This window comes from Eleutherodactylus coqui, chromosome 2 (genome assembly GCF_035609145.1).
Source record: "Eleutherodactylus coqui strain aEleCoq1 chromosome 2, aEleCoq1.hap1, whole genome shotgun sequence".
In the NCBI taxonomy this organism is placed as follows: domain Eukaryota; kingdom Metazoa; phylum Chordata; class Amphibia; order Anura; family Eleutherodactylidae; genus Eleutherodactylus; species Eleutherodactylus coqui.
The window spans coordinates 335935602-335959756 of NC_089838.1; the positions used below are offsets into that span (position 1 = coordinate 335935602).

General features: G+C 39.2%; 1 protein-coding gene and 1 pseudogene across 1 annotated transcript; both read left to right on the forward strand.

Annotated features, from left to right (window-relative positions):
• The first annotated feature begins 2376 nt into the window (after nucleotides 1-2376).
• Nucleotides 2377-3116, forward strand: LOC136610404 (olfactory receptor 10A7-like; annotated as a pseudogene).
• A 9521-nt stretch (nucleotides 3117-12637) lies between these two features.
• On the forward strand, nucleotides 12638-22642 carry LOC136610405 (olfactory receptor 5P52-like). Its single transcript, XM_066589636.1, has 3 exons — nucleotides 12638-12667; nucleotides 15323-15403; nucleotides 21704-22642. The coding sequence occupies exons 1-3, from the start codon at nucleotides 12638-12640 to the stop codon at nucleotides 22640-22642; spliced, it is 1050 nt and encodes a 349-aa protein (XP_066445733.1).
• Nucleotides 22643-24155: the final 1513 nt, after the last annotated feature.

Below are 24155 nucleotides of genomic sequence, written 5' to 3' on the forward strand. Positions count from 1 at the left end.
CACGTGACGGGGCGGAGCTACGCAATGCCACGTAGAAGGGGGCGGAGCCAGAACACCGCTCGTGCCGGACCGAGCCGAAGGCAGAAGACCCTTCTGCGCAAGCGCGTCTAATCGGGCGATTAGACGCTGAAGTTAGACGGAGCCATGGAGACAGGGACACCAGCGCAGGGAAGGTAGGTGAATAACTTCTGTATGGCTCATATTTAATGCATGATGTATATTACAAAGTGCATTATTATGGCCATACAGAAGTGCTTAACCCCACTTACTTTCGCGAGACAACCCCTTTAAGCTGACTTTTCAGGCAGGAAATATCGCGGGCTTCTTGCTCTGTGGAAGCTCTCCCTGCTCAGCACTTCAGATAGAGGGTGAAGCTCTGAGCAAGAAGCAGACGGGAAGCTCACAATCCAGCAGCAAGTCTGTTTGTGTAAAAGCTCTGCATGAGCTCTGGAGACCTTAGTGGTGAAATCAGCGCTCATGCAGTCGTTTGAAAGACTGTCAGCCCATGTAAAAGGGCCATTAACATGATGTGAAATCACCGTGTGACGGTCTACTGTGGTGGTTTATTTACACCTTGAATTATGTTAAATGGGTTAAGATATGATAACTTTTTATGATGTGCTATCACAATCAATGTAAACCTATTTCAAAGTGACAGAACTAACTCTCACAAAGTATTGTTAATATTGTTCTTTCAAAGTATGGTTGTAACCTTATCACCAAGGTTCTAATTGCAGCTAACGCTGCCCTAGGCACAGAGACTTAAAGGGGGTTTCCACAAAAATACTATTGAAGAGCTATCCTCAGGATAAGTCATCAAAAGTTGATCATCTGTGGCCTGCCGTGAGGAACTCTGGCCGATCAGCTGATTGAGCACTCGCAGACACCCGCAATTTCTACTGGGGCGCAGCAGAAGCTTCTGCTTCAACCCCTGTGTAGATGCTGGTGTTTGTAATTTTTAAAAAGCTTCTGAATACTTTTTATGGTACTAATAAACATACAGCTTGTCCTGCCAAATAAAATCCTCATACCGCTATGTCAAAGGAAAAATAATACAGTTAGGGCTCTTTCACATGAAAGGAATAATTCCACCAGGACGCAGCAGAAATTTGCAGTCCTGCGGAATATTGTACACCAGAATCCACACAGCTAATATGCAGATTTTTGTGCTGAACCAAAAAAAGGTTAATTCTGCCTGTAATTTAACATCAGAATCCATATTTAGCCATGTAGCTTTTGGCACAGATTTTGCTGTGTCCTGGCACCCTTTGACAACTCACCCATAAAAAGGAATAGGCCATACGATGCACAGCAAACCGTGGTAAATCCCACCTCAAAAACTGCAGGCTACATGAGGATTTTGATGCGGAATTGAAAACAGCTTAAAACCTGGCTGCAATTCTGCATTAAAATCTGCAATAAGACCTCATCATCACAGGTCCCACAACTCTCTAATAGTGACTCCCTAATAATCTGACTGCCAGTACCTCCTCAAGTATCATCCCTCACTAGAGCTGCCTATGCAAAGTATATAGGGAATCAAGCAATCTCTCTCGGGGGTTCTCATTAGCGGCAGTGCTGCAGGCTCCTAGGGTGCTCCAGTGTGACTGTGCAGTAAGTTCACTGATTAGTGGAGCAGCCTCTGTTGATGGCTGCTCCGTTAATCACTGCTCAGACTGCCGTGGTGTCCCTCACTCCTGTAGTCTGCTAAGGCCTTAGTCTGCGCCCTCACACACCATCAAAAGACCAACCAGAATTTCTGAGGGAGGTTTAAAGAAAGTTTATTTTAGTTTTGTTTTTGTTTGTTTGTTAGCCCCTATTGGACCTCCAGTGTCTAGTGGCAAATAATCCAAGCTTGTTGCTTGTGTTAAGAACTGAGTTAGTGCAGATAGCATTAGGAAGGGTAATTTGGGTTGTTTACTAATTCTCATTCCAGTATTACTCAAATTTGTTTCTTCCTGAACAAACCTTGTATATTTTTGGAAACTCTGTTAGCTCCATTGTATCCTAGACCTGCATTGAGCACCACCTCCCGCGACACATATATGGAGAAACTACTTGCAGGTAAACTTTCTTCTGGCAGTACAAATAGATGTTTACATTTCATGTAATCAGCTTTACACTTTGGTAAGTTCAATCTTAACCATATCTTTCTTTTAGGAGGTATTAAGAAATAACATCTCCTCCATCGTCCTTCTTGGATTTTCAGATCTAGAAAATGTCACATTTTTGTTCTTCTCTCTGCTGGTTATTATATACTGTGTGTGCATTTCAGGAAACCTCCTTTTTATGGTCTTGTATTTCACGAGCAAAGCCCTTCAGTCTCCCATGTACTTCTTCATTACCCACCTTTCACTATGTGATATTGTGGTGACTATGGATATATTACCCACGCTTCTTATTACTGTATTGTATGGAAGATGCACTGTGACTCTCAGCGGCTGCATCATCCAGGTTTGTATCTTTACCAACTGTGACTCCTCAGAATGTCTTCTCCTGTCGGTGATGACCGTTATCTGGCCATCTGCAACCCTCTTCGTTATAGTTCTATAATGAGTCATAGATTTTGTTTGACATCAGTAATTATAGTTTGGTTGATGGGATTTATGGTGATGTTAATCAATGCAATTTCTATGTCTAGTTTCCATTTTTGTGAACCACACATCATTAACCATTTCTACTGTGACCTGGAACCAATAATGCAGCTCTCCTGCTCGGACACATCCATGTTTCATATATGGATTCTTATAGTCGCAAGTTTGTTTGTTATGGTACCTTTTATAGTAATTGTGACATCCTATTTGTACATTGTCATCACCATTCTAAAGATCCCATCCAATACTGGAAGACATAAAGCCTTCTCCACCTGCAGCTCCCACCTCATTGTGGTCTCCATATTTTATGGGACATTAATCACTGTTTATTTGTTTCCAACAAAAGGACAATCACCAATGCTGAGTGAGATCTTGTCTCTGATGTACACTGTAATGACTCCAATGCTTAATCCTATTATATACACTCTGAGGAACAAAGACATTAAAGAAGCTCTTCATAAACTTAAAATTGTATTGAGATTTGGCTATGGTCACCAAAGAAGAACCCATCTACAGAATTAGTTAAATGTATTTGAATTGTGATAAACAGGGTAGGCATGGTGGTAAAAGGGAGGTTTATTTCCCCACAGGTTCTCTCCTGCGTTAAGTAGTAGGGAGAGTATCCACCTGCTGGCTGATTAATTGAGTCAGTTAGTGGTTAGGTATTTAAGGAGCAACGAGAAGAACACTAGCTGCTCATATGAGGACACATAAAGCCTGGGTGTGTGGATTCAAACATAAACTGGGAGTAGGGTTTCAAAAGCCCAATGTTTTGTAAGCTGTCAAGGAGAAGCTCTGCATCTGATATAGAGGAATATTTATCTATGGTTACCAATGGAGAAGCAAAGATTAAATTTTTGTTTTGATTTGCAATCTTATAAATAATCTGAGTCATCATCAGTTTGAAACATATTCATTGCTGCTGACTTCATGTTTGATTAAATTGTCTTTCCACTCCACCTAAGGTGATCCAAAGCTAATCCCCTCACAAATGTTATATTCCATATGGAAGAACATTTAATGAATTAGCGTGGATTAATAATAAAATCATTAATGTAATTATAATCAAATGATATCCTCTCCAAAAACATTCCCAGAATCTACTCATTTCTCCACTTCAAGTCAATTAAAGAAAGTGCATGCTCTCATCATGTCCTATCTAGACTACCACAACATTATACTTTGTGGCTTGCTGTCCAACTCTCTTTTGCTCATCTGATATCTTCAACTCTGATAATAATTCATCTCTCACTCAATTCAAAATATTAACAATGACATACAAAGCCTTCCACAATGCATTCTCTCCATAAATCTACTGACCTAATTTCCCAATACCTCCCCACATATTACTTTAATTCCACAAACTGTCCTCTTCATACATCTCTGACACAATATTCTAATAACTCCCTGCACAAAACCTCCACTCCACAACCTATCCCCTTTATACATCTCTGATGGCTGCCTCTTGATGTTCTGTGTCTTATGTCTAAACTTTAGGCCGGCTCTACATCAGTCGCCCCAATTGGTTATATAAAAGACCCAGTACAAAGCTTCAAAGAATTGTAAGTAAAATGTACTAGCAAACAGTCTGGAGGAAACAGCAACATCTCATTTACTGCAAGACTGCACAGATAAACAGTAAGACTTTATCTCTCTCACTTTCTAGGTGCTCTCCTTAACCCTAGATCACTAGACTATATTTCCGAGTTACACTATCACTACATATTAGTCTCACAGACTAAAAAAATTAAGCGTCAATATTGTATTTATTTAGGGGAAAAAGTAGCTTGCATGAAAGGACATTTAATACATTTATCTAATAACTATCATCCAACTATATAAATTTATTGCATTAATTGCAAACTGGAACAACGTGTTCACCATAAATGGCCTTGCTACAGTATTGGCGTGAGAACTTGGTCATCCTATGCTTCTGGCATGGACAAAATGGACAAAATGGACTGTGAAAATTGCCTATCCAGATATTCCAAGCCCGTTCTTAGCCTTAAAGGCATGCTCCATCCCTGCAGTCCATGTCCGCTTCCTTATGTACTTTACAGCCTTTCGGCATATGCACACAGAGATCAGTTAGATTATCCTCAGTATACAGTAAAGGAAATAAGTATTTGTTCCCTTATTGATTTTGTAAGTTTGCCCACTGTCAAAGACATAAACAGTCTATAATTTTTAGGGTAGGTTAATTTTTACAGCGAGAGATAGAATATCCAAAAAAAAAATCCAGAATATCACATTGTTTAAATTATATATATATTTATTTTGCACAGAGAAATACGTTTTTGATTGGAGTTGAGCGAATGTACTCTTTTGTGCAGATTGAAGATTCGGGTATAGAACTGTTTTCTTTATTGACAAAGGCTCCCACCAAACCATAGGCACAGCAAAAGCCATAGATCGTTTTTATTGTTCAGCCATTCATAGTTTAACTGAACAAGAGTTGCAACATATATGTGGAGCCCATGACTTATTATTATTAAATAATGATAAAAGGCAATCTTCACAAAAGCCATCAGATTGCGTTTCTGTGATGAAAATGTTTTTCCTCGACAAATGTAACAAAAATTATTTACTAAATGTACACATTTTCGTGGCATTTTGATATAGCAAATTTTACACATCAAAAGCACTTCAAAACCAGAAATTCTGAAAAAAAACAAAAAACAGAAACAATATGAAAATCAGTCATAGCAACATTTAGTATGTTTATAACCTACAATCATATGGAGAACTTTGTGTTATGTCAGTTGAGAGGTGTGACAACCCCCCCTCCCACGCCCCCCCTCCAAAAAAAATTTCCCACAAAATAAAAATGTAAACTTAAAAAATGTCATGTCATTGTATCTCCAAACCAAGAGCGAATCAGTCACTTTTATTGTGATTTTTGAATTCAGCAGATGGAAATGCATAAGAATATGCTGATTTTGAGCCTAAAACAAAATCACTGTTAGGCCTTAGTCAGACGGGCGTTTTTTCGCGCGATTTGCGGATCGCATGACGGATGCGCATGAGCAAATCGCGTGACCGGGGGCGAAAAATCACGGGAAAAATCTACACCTAGCCGCGTTAACCCCTTCCCGCTCCAGGACATACCGGTACGTCCTGGAAGCCTGGTACTTCCCGCAACAGGACGTACCGGTACGTCCTGGGGATAGCGCGGGATCACATATGATCCCGCGATATCCCGCAGCGGGAGCCAGCTGTCAGTCACAGCCGGCGTCCCGCTGCAACAGCGGGGGGGCATCGGAGATGCGCCCCCCGCTGTTAACCCCTTCCCTGCCGCGATCTAAGTAGATCGCGGCAGGGAAAGAGTTCACAGAGGGATCGCGCTCCCTCTGTGTCTCCGGCCGGCTATCGCGATGTCATCGCGAGAGCCCGGCCTGTCACCATGGCAACAGGATGCCAGACACTGGCGTCCTGTATTGCCTGTGCCTATAATTGCTGTACAAGCGATAAGGCATGGCAGAGCAGTAGCTCTGCCATGCCTTATGACAGCGATCATAGGCATAGTGTTGCAAGTCCCTCAGAGGGACTCGAATAGTTAAAAAAAAAGAAAAAAAAACGTAAAAAAAGAAAAATGAAAAAAAAAAATATAAGAAAAACCCTTTTTTATGCTTTTTCTAATATTAGCATAAAAAAAGGGGAAAAAAAATGAAAACCCCACATATTGGGTATTGACGCATCCGTAACAACGTGTACAAAAAGTTAAACAGGCTTTTTATTTTGTACGACAAAAAGCGTTTAAAAAAACGCTAAAAAACAGAGGCAAAATGCTAATTTTTAGCATTTTGCCTCACAAAAAAAGCAATAAAAGTGATCAAAAAAGCCGTACATTCCCCAAAATAGTACCAATAAAAACTACAGCTCGTCTCACAAAAAATAAGCTCTTAAAGAGCTCCGTACATAGAAAAATAAAAAAGTTACAGGACTTTGAATGCAGCTATAGAGAAAAAAAAAAGATTTCCAAAAAAAAGGGGGTTTTATTGCAAAAAAGTGTAAAAACCTAAAAAAAATAACAATTTTGGTATCGTTGTTACCGTACCGACCCGCAGAAAAAATTTAGTGTGTCATTTATGCTGCATGAATAACGCTGTAAAAAAAAGAAAAAGAAATCTATGGCAGAATTGATGCGTTTTCTATCCCTGTTATCATAAAAAATAAAAAAAAATTAACGATATTGTCTATGTACCCAAAAGTGGCACCGATAAAAACTACAGATCGCCACGCAAAAAACAAGCCCTTATATGGCCACGTCCACGGAAAAATAAAAAAGTTATGGCTTTTGAAAAATGGAGATGGAAAAATACCAAAAAATCGCTTGGTCCTCAACGCCAAAATAGGCCGTGTCATTAAGGGGTTAATCGTCGCAGCAAAACGCCCGTCTGACCGGAGAAAAATCGCCGTGTGCATCAAAATGCATCAATTTACCGCGATTTTGCGCGATCGCGATTTTAACATTACAAGTCCCATAGACCCCTGCAGAGAAAAAAATGCTGCGAATTTCGCAGGGAAAAAAAATCGCCAGTGGGTGGGCGCCCTTAGACTGGCCGGCGAAAAAAACGCAGCTACCTGCAGTAAATGATTTTGGTGCGCACATAAAACGCCGAACGCAGATAGGCGCGATCTGCAAATCGTCGTGTCCTATAATTTATCGCATATCCGCATAAAAAGCGGACATGTGACCGATACCATAGCGAACCATTGGTTCTATATATGCGCGAATCGCATGCGCATGTGCAAATCGCGCAGAAAAACGCCCGTCTGACTAAGGCCTTAGGCAGTGTAACCTGGGCTTCTTTGGGGGTTCTTTGATTAGCATCTATACCCTCCTCCTCTCAAGTATGTGGCATTATTTTTCATTTCTATCCCATTTAGACAGCATTGTTTTTCCATCTTCCCTCCTATGAGCGCAAAGATATTTTTATACGCATATTATTATGTTTGGTCATATACACAATAAAAAAAAAAAATGTTGTTTGTCATAACTGAAAACCATGTATAAAGGAATGGACCCACAAGGATAATATAATGTTTGCATCACTTTTTTCATGTCTATATACACCTATAAGTTCATGACTCCCTTGGCTTAGCATAAAGACCATAAGGTAGTGGGAGATTGAATGTTCACTTTCCTACTGTAATATTTAGAGTGTATTTTTCTTTGCTATAGCAGAAAACGTATGAATTCATTTTGAGCAGGGATTGTTGTATTAACATACATAATGTTGTTTCTTCCTTCGGTGGAGAAAAGTAAACACCACAAGACCCAGGTATACAATCCTGGTTTGTTGTAACTTACCACAGACTGAGTTATTACTTACCATGCTTATTTGGACTTTCCAAGTGGGATTTTAAAATTCATCAGTCTATAAGCTGCATCTACCCAACTGAGCCTGAAGAATCAACAAGTAACTTTAACCTTTTTTCCTTGAACTAAACTGTCATCAGTGTAAACATAATTGATTCATAAAGAGCTGACGAATTAAGTTGCGAGAAGAAGAAAGACATTCACAGAAAGAAAAATTTGCATTTCCAAGCATTTGTATTACTGCATCTGACCGACCTCCATATAGAGGTTTGATTTTGGGACTGCTTTCCTTCCTTCTTTCCCCTTTCGCTTTTCAAGCCCAAATTTTGAATGAAAAAAATGTGATTCTGTTATAATAGCAAATACAAATATAGGGTTCAGCTTCAGGAGGATAAATGTAGACAATATGGATGTTGGACTGAGCGTTATGATAGAGCAATCAATATGCAAACTAATTATTGCTTTATACTTCTGTCTCATATACTCTATCTATCTCTCCAGTGGCTGAACCCTTCTTATGTAAATAGGATCCATTATGAGCTATAACGAAAACACCTCTGACCAGTTTCTAAGACATTAGTGAACAACATTATTTTCTGTGTGTGCTAAGCAATTAAGATCACATAAATCTATCCTGTTTTTAATGTCTAGAGAAATAGGGTACATGCAATAAAAAATAGGAGCTTTCTCATTATCTGCCTGTGTAATGTGTTGTTTCCCTGAGCTGCTCACCTATACTTAATAATTGGGAGCCATAAGGTATACCTTATCACACTTCGGGTGCATTTACATGAGCCTGTGCATGTGCCGTACATATATATGCACAAAACCACGCACACACGTACATGCACCCAATGTTCTCTCATTGCTTTCAATGGGACTGGCACTTCTGCAATCCCTTTGAAAGCAACGGACTGCTGGCAAGCCCTGCAGGGATTTTCGGGGAAGGGCTTTAAATATAAGCCCTTTTCTGAAAATCATCCCTAAAATGTGTTAAGAATAAAAAAAATAATTATGCTCACCTCTCCTCAGCTGCTGGGGCTCAGGTGCGTCTAGCTTTTCATCTCCCTGCACTGCTCTGAAGCTCCCACCTGCTGAAAGGGTTGTATGTGATTGGCTGAGCACTTAGCCAATCACAGGCAGCTCTCAGCCATTCATTGAATGATAGCTGTGTACTGCCTGTAATTGTTCACAGCACTCAGCCAATCACAGGCAGCACCTGGCCATTCACTGAATTCTATAATGGATACTTCTGTTTGTCCTGTGTTCAAAAACATACCTGTTTGGGCTCCTATCTGCTTACTGGACACATGGTTGACCTGTAATAGAGGGAACACCCTTTAGCCTTCAGGGCACAGCTGAATAAATTCCAGGCCCTGTTGCTCACTTGCAGAGCTATCAAGGTGCCAAAATGATAGAAAGACCCCCACAAGTGACCACATTTTGAAATCCAGACCCCTTAGCTCATTTATCTAGGTGTGTACTGAACATTATGACCCCACAGTTTTTTGCAAAACTTCTTTTTAAGCATTTTTATCAAAAATATGTCACTTTCATGACAGCTTTCTTTGTTTCAAACATTGAAAACTGGGTTGACCCCCCTATACACATTTTATAGTACTAGCTGTTCTGCATTCAGACAGCACGCTATAAGTTCAAATTTCCCTGCGCTCGCGGATCCCAGGAATGCACTATAGGACTCAATAGTCCATATAACACTTTCTTTATTACATACAACGCGTTTTGGCAAGTTCGCAGGCTTGCCCTATTCAGGTATAACATCAAATAAAACAATGCTTACATTTATACTATTTGGTAAATTACAAGTTGTTACTCACATGTCGTGATGGACGCCGTTACCGGGGCCATTTTGGCATCACATGTGCCCAACATCACTTCCTACCCACGTCAGTCTAGACGTCACTCATTTGCTCAATGAAGTTCTTTCATTCATAAAAAACTTTATTTACTCTATTCACTATCAAAGGGAATTTGTCCCATTAACTCTTCTCTTGTCGGTCTACAATCATTTAGTATTTATTGCAATCTCTAATTCGTTCTTAATTTCTATGAAATCTACATAGATATTGTTCATATACCCATCAAATTCTCTTTATCTAAAAAGAATTGTTAATAATATGTATATAAATATATATATATTTTTTTTTTAAATCATTTAATTTATTGACAAAAAAAAATTTTTTAAATCATTTTTCTCTAAAACTCCCTATATTAGATTGATATAAAAAAGAAGAAATAATTAAATATATATTCAGTCATTTGAATTAATATATATTTAATTTTTCTTTTTTTTATATATATCGATCTAATATAGGGAGTTTTAGAGAAAAAATATTTAAAAAAATTTTTTTGTCAATAATTTAAATGATTTAAAAAGAATTTGATGGGTATATGAACAATATCTATGTAGATTTTATAGAAATTAAGAACGAATGAGAGATTGCAATAAATACTAAATGATTGTAGACCGACAAGAGAAGAGTTAATGGAACGAATTCCCTTTGATAGTGAATAGAGTAAATAAAGTTTTTTATGAATGAAAGAACTTTATTGAGCAAATGAGTGACGTCTAGACTAACGTGGGTAGGAAGTGATGTTCGGCACATGTGATGCCAAAATGGCCCCGGTAACGGCGTCCATCACGACATGTGAGTAACAACTTGTAATTTACCAAATAGTATAAATGTAAGCATTGTTTTATTCGATGTTATACCTGAAGAGGGCAAGCCTGCGAACTTGCTGAAACACGTTGTATGTAATAAAGAAAGTGTTATCTGGACTATTGAGTCCTATAGTGCATTCCTGGGATCCGCGAGCGCAGGGAAATTTTGACCTTTTAGCGTGCTGTTTGATTTCACAACCCGGTGTGGGCTGCATCCCGTAGTCGACTCTCCGGAATCCGGATTTGGAACCCAGAGTGGTTTTCAGGCGACTGTGGATATCGGGTGACAGTGGGCTCTCAGGTCGGGAGTCCCGCTGAGCACCAGGTGAGTCGTGCATATATTCACCAAACGTTTAAACCCATGAAAAGTATGAGGCGCTGACACATCACTTTTTTTCTGTATTCTGCATTCAGCAATATCACCAATATAGCCCCAATGTGCCTACTGGACACATGGCTAGGCTTATAAAAGTGGGAACTATTCAACCTGGAAAAAAGACAGTTAAGGGGTGACCAAATAACTATATATAAATACATTAGGGGATAATATCTATCCAATGATCTGTTTATACCCAGGACTGCAACAGTTACATTAGGGCATCCTCTACAATTAGAGGAAAGCAGGTTTCATCACCAACATAGAAGGGGGTTCTTTACTGCAAGAGCAGTGAGACTGAGCAACTCTCTGCCTGAGGATGTGGTGATGGTAAAATCGATAGAGGAGTTTAAGAGGGGACTAGATGTCTTTCTAGAGCACTATGATATTACAGGATATAGACAGTAAATACACAGCGAGGCTGTTGATGTGGGTCTTGGAATCAGGTAGAAACTTTCAAATGTTGATCCATGGATTATTCTGACTGCCATTATGGAGTCAAGAAGGATATTTTTTCCCCAAATGGGCTAATTTGGCTTCTTCCTTATTGGGTTTTTTGCTTTCCTCTGGATCAACACAGAGTGGGATGGGAACAGGCTGATAGAAAATGTCTTCTTTCAGCCTAGCATACTTGGTGAACTCCCAGTGTGTTTCATGGCACAACTGAATAAATTCCTGGCCCCATTGCAAACTTGTGCAGAAAAAAATGACTCCCTAAAAAGAATCCCCATTTTGCATTCCCTAAATATTAGATAAAAGTAATAATTTAAAACTATGTGCAATGTCTCAAAACATGGATAATTATAGAGGCTTGGTTGGGATGGGAACATGGGATGATGAAACCAGATATCCCTCCTCCTTCCATGCTTGCTGCAAACCCAACACTTTCTGGGGGTATTTCTTGACCTCAGTGTAAAAAGAGGCACTTTGTGTGCAGACACTCCAGGCTGCGGTCACTGGTCTAAGCTGTCAGCTATCTTTGGTAGCTGGTAGCAAGGAAACTTTAAATTTCCCTGGCCCCCCCTGTTTCTGTGTCTGTATGGGCATAAGTCGGGGAATGGTCTATGGATGAAGATATCATCAGAGAACATCTCTGGATGTCTTAGGTAAAAAGTTTTGTCTCCTCTCACCGATCGTAGTGGTGAGGGGAGATGCAACTTTAACTTTTAAAACTTTTTTAAACTTTTACATGATTGCCTTTATCCATTGGAAAACAGTGACCACGTGACCAGGTACCACACAATCCCTAACCCTGCAGCTTTATTCTACAGGGCCGATGTGTTTTCACGGCCCTTTAGAATAAAGCTCAGACACTAAGGAGATGAAAACACATTTGCGTGGTCACTAAGGGGTTAAATCATCACACATTTTTTCCTGAACAGAAGCAGTTATGACTAAAATAAATAAATAAATAATGCATGTAAAGTATTTCTCAGCTGACTTATTTAATTCTGTTTTCTGTATTTCCTGTATACACCGGGGAGTCTAGTAGATGTATTTCTGGTCTACAACCTGCTATAAATGAAAGTATAATACAACCACTTAATTACTGTTTGACAACCCGACTGGCTGCACTATTGTCTGTGTTCTAGCATTGTGTCATATATTTTACTTAAAGGCTCTAATTTCATATATGAGACAAGATTTAATGACCAAAACATATGGACGTTCCATACAGAGATAAAGCTGAGGTGAGTAACCCTGTGTATGATGATCTTCACATAGAACAACGTTGCTATTGTTAGTAGAGGTAAGTCAGTAAGACCTCTCCGGTCTGTAAATCTTTAGAAATGTTGTTTAGAGTTCTTAAATGTGTTATATGTTGCTTAGAAGTAAATTATATAATGTTTGAATCCATGCAAGCAAAATGTGTCTAAATAACAAGACCTGACAAATACAATCTTTGATTTTGGCAGCAATACAGAGATTGTGTACCAAGAACTAAAGGTGATTTTACACATTAGAGCTACTGAACGTTGGCAACTCTGTCAATTTCTATGGGACTGACAGACCAACTAATAATGAGTATGAAATGTTTGAACAATGTTCTGCTTAGGAAACTAGGGTATTGAGTATGTTGGATTTCAACATGTTCAATCCTTTTGTTCTCAAGAAAGATAAGCCGCTGGCAGAGGAGTGTGGATATTGATTATTCCACTCTCTAATTACGTTATTGGCCATCTGGACAGGACACAAAGAAAAGTATTCCTCTTTTTTGATGACATATGATCATGTGGGATAAATCTTAGCTTATGAGTATGATATACTACAGAAAAAAACTCTTGATATCCAGGTACTATGATTCTGTAAAGAATGCATATAACTGGGTAAACCACATAAAGGGAAGGATGCACAATTATAGCGTACATGTATTCAAGATAAATGTAGGCCGTATAAAAATACAATAAGTACAATAAATCTATAAATCTTTTCTCAAGTATGTAAAGAAGATGTATCATGTCCCCATGTCAGAGGAGCTGGTTTTATAGCTTGCAGTGGCAGCTCCGTTTATTTTAATGATGTCTTTTTTTGTTTCTTCCCACTCCCATCACTCTTAGATTGACTTCCCACTGCTGTGTGTCAAGTGGGTTGTTCCCAGTACTCACTATCAATTAAGTCTGATATCACCCAATGACAGTTAGCATCAAGGACCACCCACTTTATATATTCATAGCATTGGAAGTAAACAATCTAAAAAGGGTTTCTATGGGGCAACAGGGGTGAGTATTAGAAAAATAACTGTGTTGTTGGAGTCTGTGGGACCGTAGCTGTGGCTTTGCTAACAAGAGAACACAATGGGCCTTCTTTAATGTAGAATTTGGATCATGCTCTAATTTAGATAAGTAGATGGGCTTTTCTGTAGCATGACTCTTAAGGCCCATTGACCCGTAACAAATATCGCTCAAAATGTGTTCAAACAAACAAATTTGAGCGATAATCGTTCAGTGTAAATGCACAAAGCTCCCTTACTTTTCGTTCGTGGTTTGTTAAGCTGACTTTTTAGTCAGAAAATATTGCTGGCTTCTTGTCCTGTGCAAACGCTCCCTGCTCAGCACTTCATATAGAAGGTGAAGCGCTGAGCAAGAAGTAGACAAGAAGCCCTCGATCCAGCAGCAAGTCTTTCTGTGTAAACGCTTTGCATGAGTGCTGATGACCCTAGTAGTGACATCAGCACTCATGCAGTTGTTTGACAAACTGTCACCCTATGTAAAAGGGCCATTAACGTGACTTTAAATCACTGTGTGATGGTCTACTGGGGTAGTTTATTTAAACTTAGAATTAAGTTACAATGAGTTAAGAGAAGACACTTTTCTGCTATATGCTATCACAATCAAGGCAAACCTTGTACAATCTGTAGGACTGCAGTTTGAGATCTATACATAACACTGGGGAACCAAAATTTTTGCTGTATACATAAAAACACTTGTTCTTACTTAGTTTGAGTGTGCTGATTTCAAATCTAAAATGAGTTTTACTCTGCAAGTGTTAGGGGTATTCTTGGAACCCCTCAGTTGATATGTAGCCGAGTTCCGAATTAGTTAAATATTTCAGGGCCTGGAGAAGTCAATGTGACTCAGCCAGACAGGTTGTATTCCAAAGAATTCTAAAGTTTATTCTAAAAACATAGACCTTTATGGAAAAAGAAAGGGAGTGGCTTTATGCTAAAGCTGTATACAAGTCATTTCTCACGGATAGAAAGTGTAGTCATGAGAAACAGACATTTGATTGAAAAACAGACAAAACAATACATTTTCTCACTAACCCTAAGACAAAACAATTAGATAATTTTCATGAGAAATGCTGCACTAGTGATACTGGCTGTACACCTAGAAAATTAATATCTTAATTTGCATAAAGAGAATCGTGCTAAGGGGCATATGTTGAAAGGAGTTGCTAGCTAGTTTGCAAAGAGAATTAAACGGAATCTTATAAGATGGACAGTTAAAACCAGAATCTTAACAGTAAGCTACAGTTTTTTTGCAATTCAAGATTTTAGGTTTTCATCCTAATGTAAAATTTTCAACATTTAGTTTAACATATTAAAGTAGAATGTCTTCTTGGGCATCATTCTGGTGAGAATATAATGATTTATATAATACAGTAAATACACTAAAACATATGATTGCATAAGAACTTGTCTACAATTTTAAAATAGAACAAAATAAAAACACTTATTTCAAGCATAAAATTTGCAAAAAACATATTTAGATTCTATTAGGCAAGAATTTGCGTTTGTAGCTCTTGGGTTTGTGTACTTGCTGAGGACAATCTCATTTGATGCTCCAGCAGTAGTCTGCCATCATATTCCTGTCCCATTGCCCCTGATAACGCTCTTCCGTCTTCAGATCGTGATGAAAGCATTCTCCCTGCTCATCACTAACAGCTCCAAGGTTTTCAAGAAACTTATCAAGGTGACTGTTCAGAAAGTAAATCTTAACACTCATGTTACATTTAATGATGCTGAAAGCCAACAGCATACTGTTACAAATGATGTTAAAAAAGGTGAAATATTGAGCCTTTGACATTGAAACGTCATATATAACAGAAGGTGTCAGGACTAGAGATGAGCGAACCTACTCGGCCACGCCCCTTTTTCGCCCGAGCACCGCCATTTTCGAGTACTTCCGTACTTGGGCGAAAAGATTCGGGGGGCGCCGTGAGTGAGTGGGGGGTTGCAGCAGGCAGGGAGTGGGGGGGAGAGGGAGAGGGCTCCCCCCTGTTCCCCGCTGCTACCCCCCGCTCCACCACGCCTCCCCCCGCCCCCCGGCGCCCCCCGAATCTTTTCACCCGAGTACTGAAGTACTCGAAAATCGCGATGCTCGATCGAGTAATTACTCGAAATGAGTAGATTCGCTCATCTCTAGTCAGGACTATTCTTACATTTATGCCTACTCTAGGAAGCCATGATACAATCTAAAAAAATAAATAAAAATAACGGGGTGTTTTTATTAGATAATAATTTTTTACATTTAAAAACAACTACAATAATGTAAAAGTGATGTTTGTAAAACATTAATTACCTTGTAGCTATGTTCAATATTGCCCTTTAACTCCAATTTAAAAATCAATGAGTGCCAAATTGTAACAAAAAGAAATTAAAATTTGCTTGAAAACTAGAGCTTGCAGAAAAAAAATGGATTTCAGATTTGGAATCAGCGAAGCAGAAATATATCGAAATAGTTATACAACCTCATGCAACAGAAAATGAAAAAAAATGTTCTCCAGTGAATTTGTGTATAAAGGGAAAAAAATGAAAGGTATCATCAACCAAGCACATTCTTGTCTTTTTGCATGAAACATGAAACTTTATTTTATCTCATTTTTGCATTCAGATTTTTTTTCTATATATTTTTTTGCAATATCAAGTAAAAGAGTAAATAAAAATATCAATGTACCCATCTTTCACTTTTTTATTTTATATAATTTTTAAATATCACAAAATGCCACTAAAATGTGTTTTTAACGTGTATCCATATTTTTTTTTATTTAGTTATTTTTTTCTTTTTTGCACCTTGTGTCTCCATACACTTTTAACAGAACTTTAAGGGGCATTATCATGTTACAGTATTTTTTTGTTGAGGTCATTAGTAACTACAGCTGATATACTACCCTACTTACAGAAAAAATACAGCTTGAATCTGGGTCAAGTAAAACATAGCAGCTCCTGTAGTTTATCTGCACTTGGCAATCATAAATTGATGGGATGGGAGGAAGCCACATGCTAATTTGTTTACATGGTAGTTATTGAGCACCATGTCTCTAGCAATGAAGATGGCAGAGACAATAATTTGTCTCTGCCTTCTCTTTGGGGAATGCGGCGTTGCTCCCTCCTCCTACAGGTACAAAACCTCTGTGCTTTTATAGACTTTGCAAAGACATTTTGAAACATCTCTGCAGAGACAGCTGTAGACAGAATCACCGACTGGGTTGATCAAGGAAATGCTGTGGATATAGTATATCTTGACTTTAGTAAAGCATTTGGCAAAGTACCTTATATCATCCTTATTGAAAAAATTACCAAATATGGGAAGTGCAAGGGAACTGTTAGGTGGTTTTACAACTGACTAAGAGATCGTACTCAAAGAGTGGTCATAAATGGCTGCACATCCAAGTGGAAGAATGTGGCAAGTGGGGTGACACAAGGCTCTGTCCTAGGCCCAGTGTTGTTCAACATTTTTATAAATGATCTGGAGGAGGGAATTGAGGGGAACCTGATCACATTTGCTGCCACAGAAAGTTAGAAAGGATTGCTAACACTAGGGAAGAGAGTGAGAGAGTTCAAAGACATCTAGAAAAGCTTGACCAGTGGGCACCGACTAACAGAATGGTATTTGACTAGGAGAAATGTAAAGTCCTACATCTGGGCAAGAAAAATGAAAAAAGTACATACAGAATAGGCAGAATTGGGCTAAGCAGCACGTGTGAAAAAGACTTGGGTATACTAATAAATGGCATAGTGAACATGAGTCAACAATGTGATGCCGCAAGCAAAAAAGGCAAACACAATTCCGGGATTATTAAGAGAAACATAGAGTGTAGATGACATGAGGAAATTAACCCCCTCTACTCTTCCTTAGTCAGATCTCATCTGGAGTACTGTATCCAGTTCGGCGCACCCAGATTTTAAAAATACATCAACAAACTGGAACAAGTTCAGACATAAGTTACCAGGATGGTGAGTGGGTTTTAAATTATGTCCTATGAGGCGCAGCACCCATTAATTTCAATGAGACCCCAGCCTGTAGAGTATTTAAACTAAAAATATAAATATAAATTTGGTATTGCCATAATTGTACTGATGACAGAATAAAGTCAGCATGTCTTTCTTACTGCACCATGCAAGTCCCAAATACAATCACACAACTACTTTTTTTTTTCATTTTGCCCACTTAAAATTTTTAAAAAGCTTCTAAATACTTTATCTGGTACTAATAAAAATACAGCTTGTCTTGCAAAATTAAGTCCTCATACCGCTATGTCAAAGGAAAAATAATGCAGGTAGGGCTCTTTCACATGAGAGGAATAATTCAGCCAAGACGCAGCAGAACTTTGCAGTTCTGCAGAATATTGTACACCAGAATCCACACAGCTAATATTCAGATTTTGGTGCAGAATTGAAAATGGATTTAATTCTGCTTGTAATCTATATATATAAAATTGAATATATGCGTGTCTGTCTGTGTGTCTGTCTGTCTGTCTGTTTGTCCTTTATGCGCTACTACACCATTCATCCGATCGCCATGAAACTTTGGGAAGTTGTTGAGTACACTCCTGGGAAGCTTATAGGCATAGTACAACTATCCTACGATAAATGGCGCACGTGCGAGCGTCGTCGACAGTTATGCCCCCCCCCCCCCACGTAGATCGTTCAATTTCCATCACTGCCACTAATTCTCTCACTTCCCAATGTCGTAGAAACATGAAATTTGGCACGAGCATTGATTATGTCATAAATAGGAAAAGCTAATGGGTCCCAACTCAATTATTCAATTCTAAGCGCCAAAGAATTAGCATCCAAATTTTACGTACGGAATCTAATTTTCTCGCTTCCCAATGTCATAGAAACATGAAATTTGGCACGAGCATTGATTATGTCATAAATAGGAAAAGGTAATGGGTCCCAACTCGATTATTCAATTCTATGCGCAAAAGAGTTAGTGTCCAAATTTTGCGTACGGAATCTAATTTTCTCACATAGAAACTTGAAATTTGGCACGGGCATTGAATATGTCACAAATAAGAAACGCTAATGGGTCCCAACTCGATTATTCAATTCTAGGCGCAAAAGAATTGGCGTCCAAATTTTACGTACGGAATCTAATTTTCTCGCTTCCCAGTGTCATAGAAACTTAAAATTTGGCACGAGCATTGATTATGTCATAAATAGGAAAAGCTAATGGGTCCCAACTCGATTATTCAATTCTATGCGCAAAAGAATTAGCGTCCAAATTTTACGTACAGAATGTAATTTTCTCACTTTCCGGTGTCATAGAAACGTGAAATTTGGCACGAGCATTGATTATGTCATAAATAGGAAAAGTTAATGGGTCCCAACTCGATTATTCAATTCTATGCGCAAAAGAATTAGCGTTCAAATTTTACGTACAGAATCTAATTTTCTCGCTTCCCAATGTCATAGAAACTTGAAATTTGGCACGAGCATTGATTATGTCATAAATAGGAAAAGTTAATGGGTCCCAACTCGATTATTCAATTCTATGCGCAAAAGAATTAGCGTCCAAATTTTACGTACGGAATGTAATTTTCTCACTTTCCGGTGTCATAGAAACGGGAAATTTGGCACGAGCATTGATTATGTCATAAATAGGAAAAGCTAATGGGTCCCAACTCGATTATTCAATTCTATGCGCAAAAGAGTTAGCGGCCAAATTTTGCATACGGAATGTAATTTTCTCACATAGAAACTTGAAATTTGGCACGGGCAATGAATATGTCACAGATAGGAAACGCTAATGGGTCCCAACTGGATTATTCAATTCTATGCGCAAAAGAATTAGCGTCCAAATTTTACGTACGGAATCGAATTCTCTCGCTTCCCAATGTAATAGAAACTCGAAATTTGGCACGCGCATTGATTATGTCATAAATAGGAAAAGTTAATGGGTCCCAACTCGATTATTCAATTCTAGGTGCAAAAGAATTGGCGTCCAAATTTTACGTACGGAATCTAATTTTCTCGCTTCCCAATGTCATAGAAACTTGAAATTTGGCACAAGCATTGATTATGTCATAAATAGGAAAAGGTAATGGGTCCCAACTCGATTATTCAATTTTAAGCGCAAAACAATTGCGTCCAAATTTTACGTACGGATTCGAATTTTCTCGCTTCCCGATGTAATAGAAACTTGAAATTTGGCACGAGCATTGATTATGTCATAAAAAGGAAAAGTTAATGGGAAGTTGTTGAGTACACTCCTGGGAAGATTACTGGCATAGTACATCTATCCTACGATAGGTGGCGCGCGCGTGTGCGAGCGTCGTCGACAGTTATGCCCCCCCCAAACAAAGATCGTTTGATTTCCATCTCAAGCACAAAAGCAAAAGGCATTACGAGCAACGGGATGAGTGTTCAACTACAAAATGATGCATCCACCGAACGTATCACAAGACAATTCCTGGATATTGAGAATGCTGAGGTAAAATAAAAGCTGTGCTGTGATTGGTTGCTATATATTATACCGCTGAGGTAAAATGAATGCTGCGCTGTAATTCGTTGCTATTTTTTATATTGCTGAGGCAGAATAAAAGTTGGGCTGTGATTGGTTGTTATTTCTCTTACTGCTGACGTAACATGAAAGCTGCACTGTGATTGGTTGTTATATTTTATACTGCTGAGGTAACATATAAGCTGCGCTGTGATTGGGTGTTATCTAGATATATAAAAACGAATGTATGTCTGTCTGTCTTCGCAGCAACGCGCGACGGGTAAGCTAGTTTCCAATAAAAAACACATTTAGCCATGTGGCTGTTGGTGCAGATTTTGTTGTCTCCTGGCACCCGCAGGGACCTTCCATACGAGATGGAATAGGCTGCACGATGCACTGCAAACCGTTGTAAATTCCACCTCAAAATCTGCAGGCTACCTGAGGATTTTAATTTGGAATTAAAACAGTTTAAATCCTTGCTGTAATTCTGCATTAAAATCTGCAATTAGACCTCACCATCACAGCTCCCACAACCCTCCAGTAGTGAATCCCCACTAATCTGACAGCCAGTATGTCCTCCAACATCATTCCTAAATACAGCTGCCTATGTGTAGTACAGTACTTAATAGGCGATTGACCAGTCTCTCTTGGGGCCCTCATTAGTTGCAGTGCTGCAGGCTCCTGGGGTGCTCCAGTGTGAAGTAACTTCATTGCATTTTGCGTTTGGTGTGTAGTAACTTCACTGATTGGTGCAGCAGCCTCTGTTGATGGCTGCCCCAATCTTCACCGCTCAGACTTCAGTGGTGTCCCTCACTCCTGTAGTCTACCAAGACCTTAGTCTGTGCCGTCACACACCATTGAAAGACCTCGGGAATTTGAAAGTAATTTTGGAGAGAAGCTGTAAAAAAGTTTTGTTTGGGTTTTTTTTTGTTTGTATGTTTACTAGCCGCTCCATTGGACTGCCAGTGCCTAGTAGCAAATAGGCCATGCTTAATGCTTGTGTTAAGCACTGAGTTAGTGCAGATAGCAATAAGTAAGGTAAAATTTGGGTCTTTTACTAAAAATGAGCGAGCGTACTCGCTAAGGCAAATTACTCGAGCGAGTATTACCTTTTGCAAGTACCTGAGTGGTGAGTTGCGGGAGTGAGCAGAGGGGAGTGGGGGGGGGGGAGATTTCCCCCTTGTCCTCCCCACTTTCCCCCGCCGCTCCCCGACCCCCGCCGACACCCAAATCTTTTAAGACGAGCGGGCAGCTACTTGCAAAAGGCAATACTCACTCGAGTAATTTGCCTTAGCGAGTACGCTCACTCATCTCTATTTTTTACTCATTCTCATTCCAGTATTATTCAAAATTCTTTCTTCCTGAACAAACCCTGTATATTTTTGGTAACTCCGTTGGCTCCATCGTATCCTGAGAACTGTGTTGTACTCCACCTCCAACAACACATATATGGAGAAACTACTTGCAGTTAAACTTTCTTCTGGCAGTACAAATGGATGTTTACATTTCATGTAATCAACTTTACACTTTAATATAAAAAATCTTATATCTTTTCTTCAGGACGTATTAAGAAATAACATCTCCTCCATCGACCTTCTTGGATTTTCAGATCTTGAAAATGTCACATTTTTGTTCTTCTCTCTGCTGGTTATTATATACTGTGTGTGCATTTCAGGAAACCTTCTTATTATTGTCTTGTATTTCATGAGCAAAGCCCTTCAGTCTCCCATGTACTTCTTCATTACCCACCTCTCACTGTGTGATATTGTGGTGACTATGGATATTTTGCCCACCCTTCTTCTCACTGTGCTGTATGGAAGATGCACCGTGACTCTCAGCAGCTGCATCATCCAGGTTTGTATCTTTGTCAACTCTGAGTCCTCAGAATGTCTTCTACTGTCGGTGATGTCTTATGACCGTTATCTGGCCATCTGCAACCCTCTTCGTTATAGTTCTATAATGAGTTATAGATTTTGTGTGACATCAGTAATTGTACTTTGGTTGATGGGATTTATGGTCATTTTGATCGATGCTATTTCGATGTCTAGTTTCCATTTCTGTGGGCCGCACATCATTAACCATTTCTACTGTGATTTGGAACCTTTACTGCAGCTCTCCTGCTCGGACACATCCATAATTCATAAACTGATTCTTATCATAGCAAGTATGTTTGTTATGATACCTTTTATAATAATTGTGACATCCTATGTGTATATTGCCATTACCATTCTGAAGATACCATCCAGTACTGGAAGACATAAAGCCTTCTCCACCTGCAGCTCCCACCTCATTGTGGTTTGCTTATTTTATGGGACATTAATGATTGTTTATTTGTTTCCAACAAAAGGACATTCAGCAATCCTGAGCAAGGTCTTGTCTCTGATGTATACTGTGCTGACCCCACTGCTTAATCCTATTATATACTCTCTGAGGAATAAAGACTTTAAAGAAGCTCTTCATAAACTTCAAGTTTTATTGAGATTTGGCTACGGTCACTAAAGACAGACACATCTACAGTAATAGTTGTAACAAGTACTCTATTTGTGACAAATGGGGTAGGCATGGTGGTAAAAGGGGGCTATATTTCCCCCAGGTTCCATTTCTACATGAAGTAATACGGAGAGTATCCACCTGCTGGCTGAATAATTGAGTCAGTTAGTGGTTGGATATTTAAGGAGCAACGAGGAGAACACTAGCTGCTCATATGAGGACACATAAAGCCTGGGTGTGTGAGATTCAAACATAAACTGGGAGTAGGTTTACAGAAGCCTAATGTTTTGTAAGCTGGCAGAGAGAAGCTCTTTATCTGATATAGAGGGATATTTATGTATGTTATCACTGAACAAGCAAGGATTTGATTTTATTCATGTGTTGTTTCATTTTTCTTTTGACTTGCAACTAGAGATGAGCGAGCATGCTCGTCTGAGCTTGATGCTTGGTCAAGCATTAGCATACTCGAAAGTACTTGTTAGTTGAACGAGCACCACGCGGTGCTCGAGAAAATTTCACCCTCTCCTTCCCACATGTTTAGCGGCTTTTTTTAGTCAATAAACATGCAAGGAAGGCTTTGGCACCTCCTGCTATGACGTGCTAACCCTGTGCACGTCTATAGCAGTGACTGGCTGGCCGAATCAGGTGACCTACAAGCATAAAAACTTAGGTCACCTAAGGCTCGCCTCACATGCAGGCTGGATTAGCAGAGCGACAGAGCTGCTGTCAATTAGGGAGAGTGGCAGTGTACGTTAGAAGGAGCATAAAGGCAAGCATCCATTTTGCAAGAACCCAACAGTTCTTTTTAGGACTACAACAGTACTTTTGTCCATTAGCAGTTTGGCTGGCTGGGAGTAGTAGTGCACACAAACGATTCACAAGTATCCCGGCTGTATACTGCATACTGTTACCGGTTTTAGGCAGTATACTGCTAGTGGTGTACACAGTAGATAGGAAGCAACAAAACTCTCATTTTTCATTTTTGTATTTTTGGGGGCTTAAGCGTACTCTATATATCCCTGTGTGTGTCCTGTGGATGTATACTATGTAACATGACTGTACTCAGCTTACAGTTTTTTTTTGAGGGGGGGGGGGGGGGGGCTTAAAGTTTACGCAATATACACCTGAGTGCTTCCTGTCGATGCCTACTATCTAACTCGACTATACGCAGTTTACAAGGTTTTTTGGGGCTTAAAGCGTATGCTGTATACCCCTGTGTGCGTCCTATCAATCCACACTATCTGACTTAACTGTACGCAGTCTATAGCTTTTGGGGGCGCTTAAAGTGTATGCTATATACCTCTGTGTGCGTTCTGTCAATCCACACTATCTAAAAAAGACTATATGCAGTTTACAGTGTGTATTTTGGACTTAAAGTGAATGCTATATACCCGTGTGCGTCCTGTCAATCCACACTATCTTACAAGACTATACGCAGTTAACAGTGTCTATTTCGGGCTTAAAGCGTATGCAAAATACATCCCAGTTTGCGTTAAATTTTGACAGAGTGCATTATACAAGA

Coding starts and splice junctions, on each gene's coding strand:
- LOC136610405 (XM_066589636.1), top strand. CDS start 12,638: ATGGACGTTCCATACAGAGATAAAGCTGAG. Junction 12,668..15,322: donor CATACAGAGATAAAGCTGAG/GTGAGTAACCCT, acceptor TTCCGTCTTCAG/ATCGTGATGAAAGCATTCTC. Junction 15,404..21,703: donor TCAAGGTGACTGTTCAGAAA/GTAAATCTTAAC, acceptor TCTTTTCTTCAG/GACGTATTAAGAAATAACAT.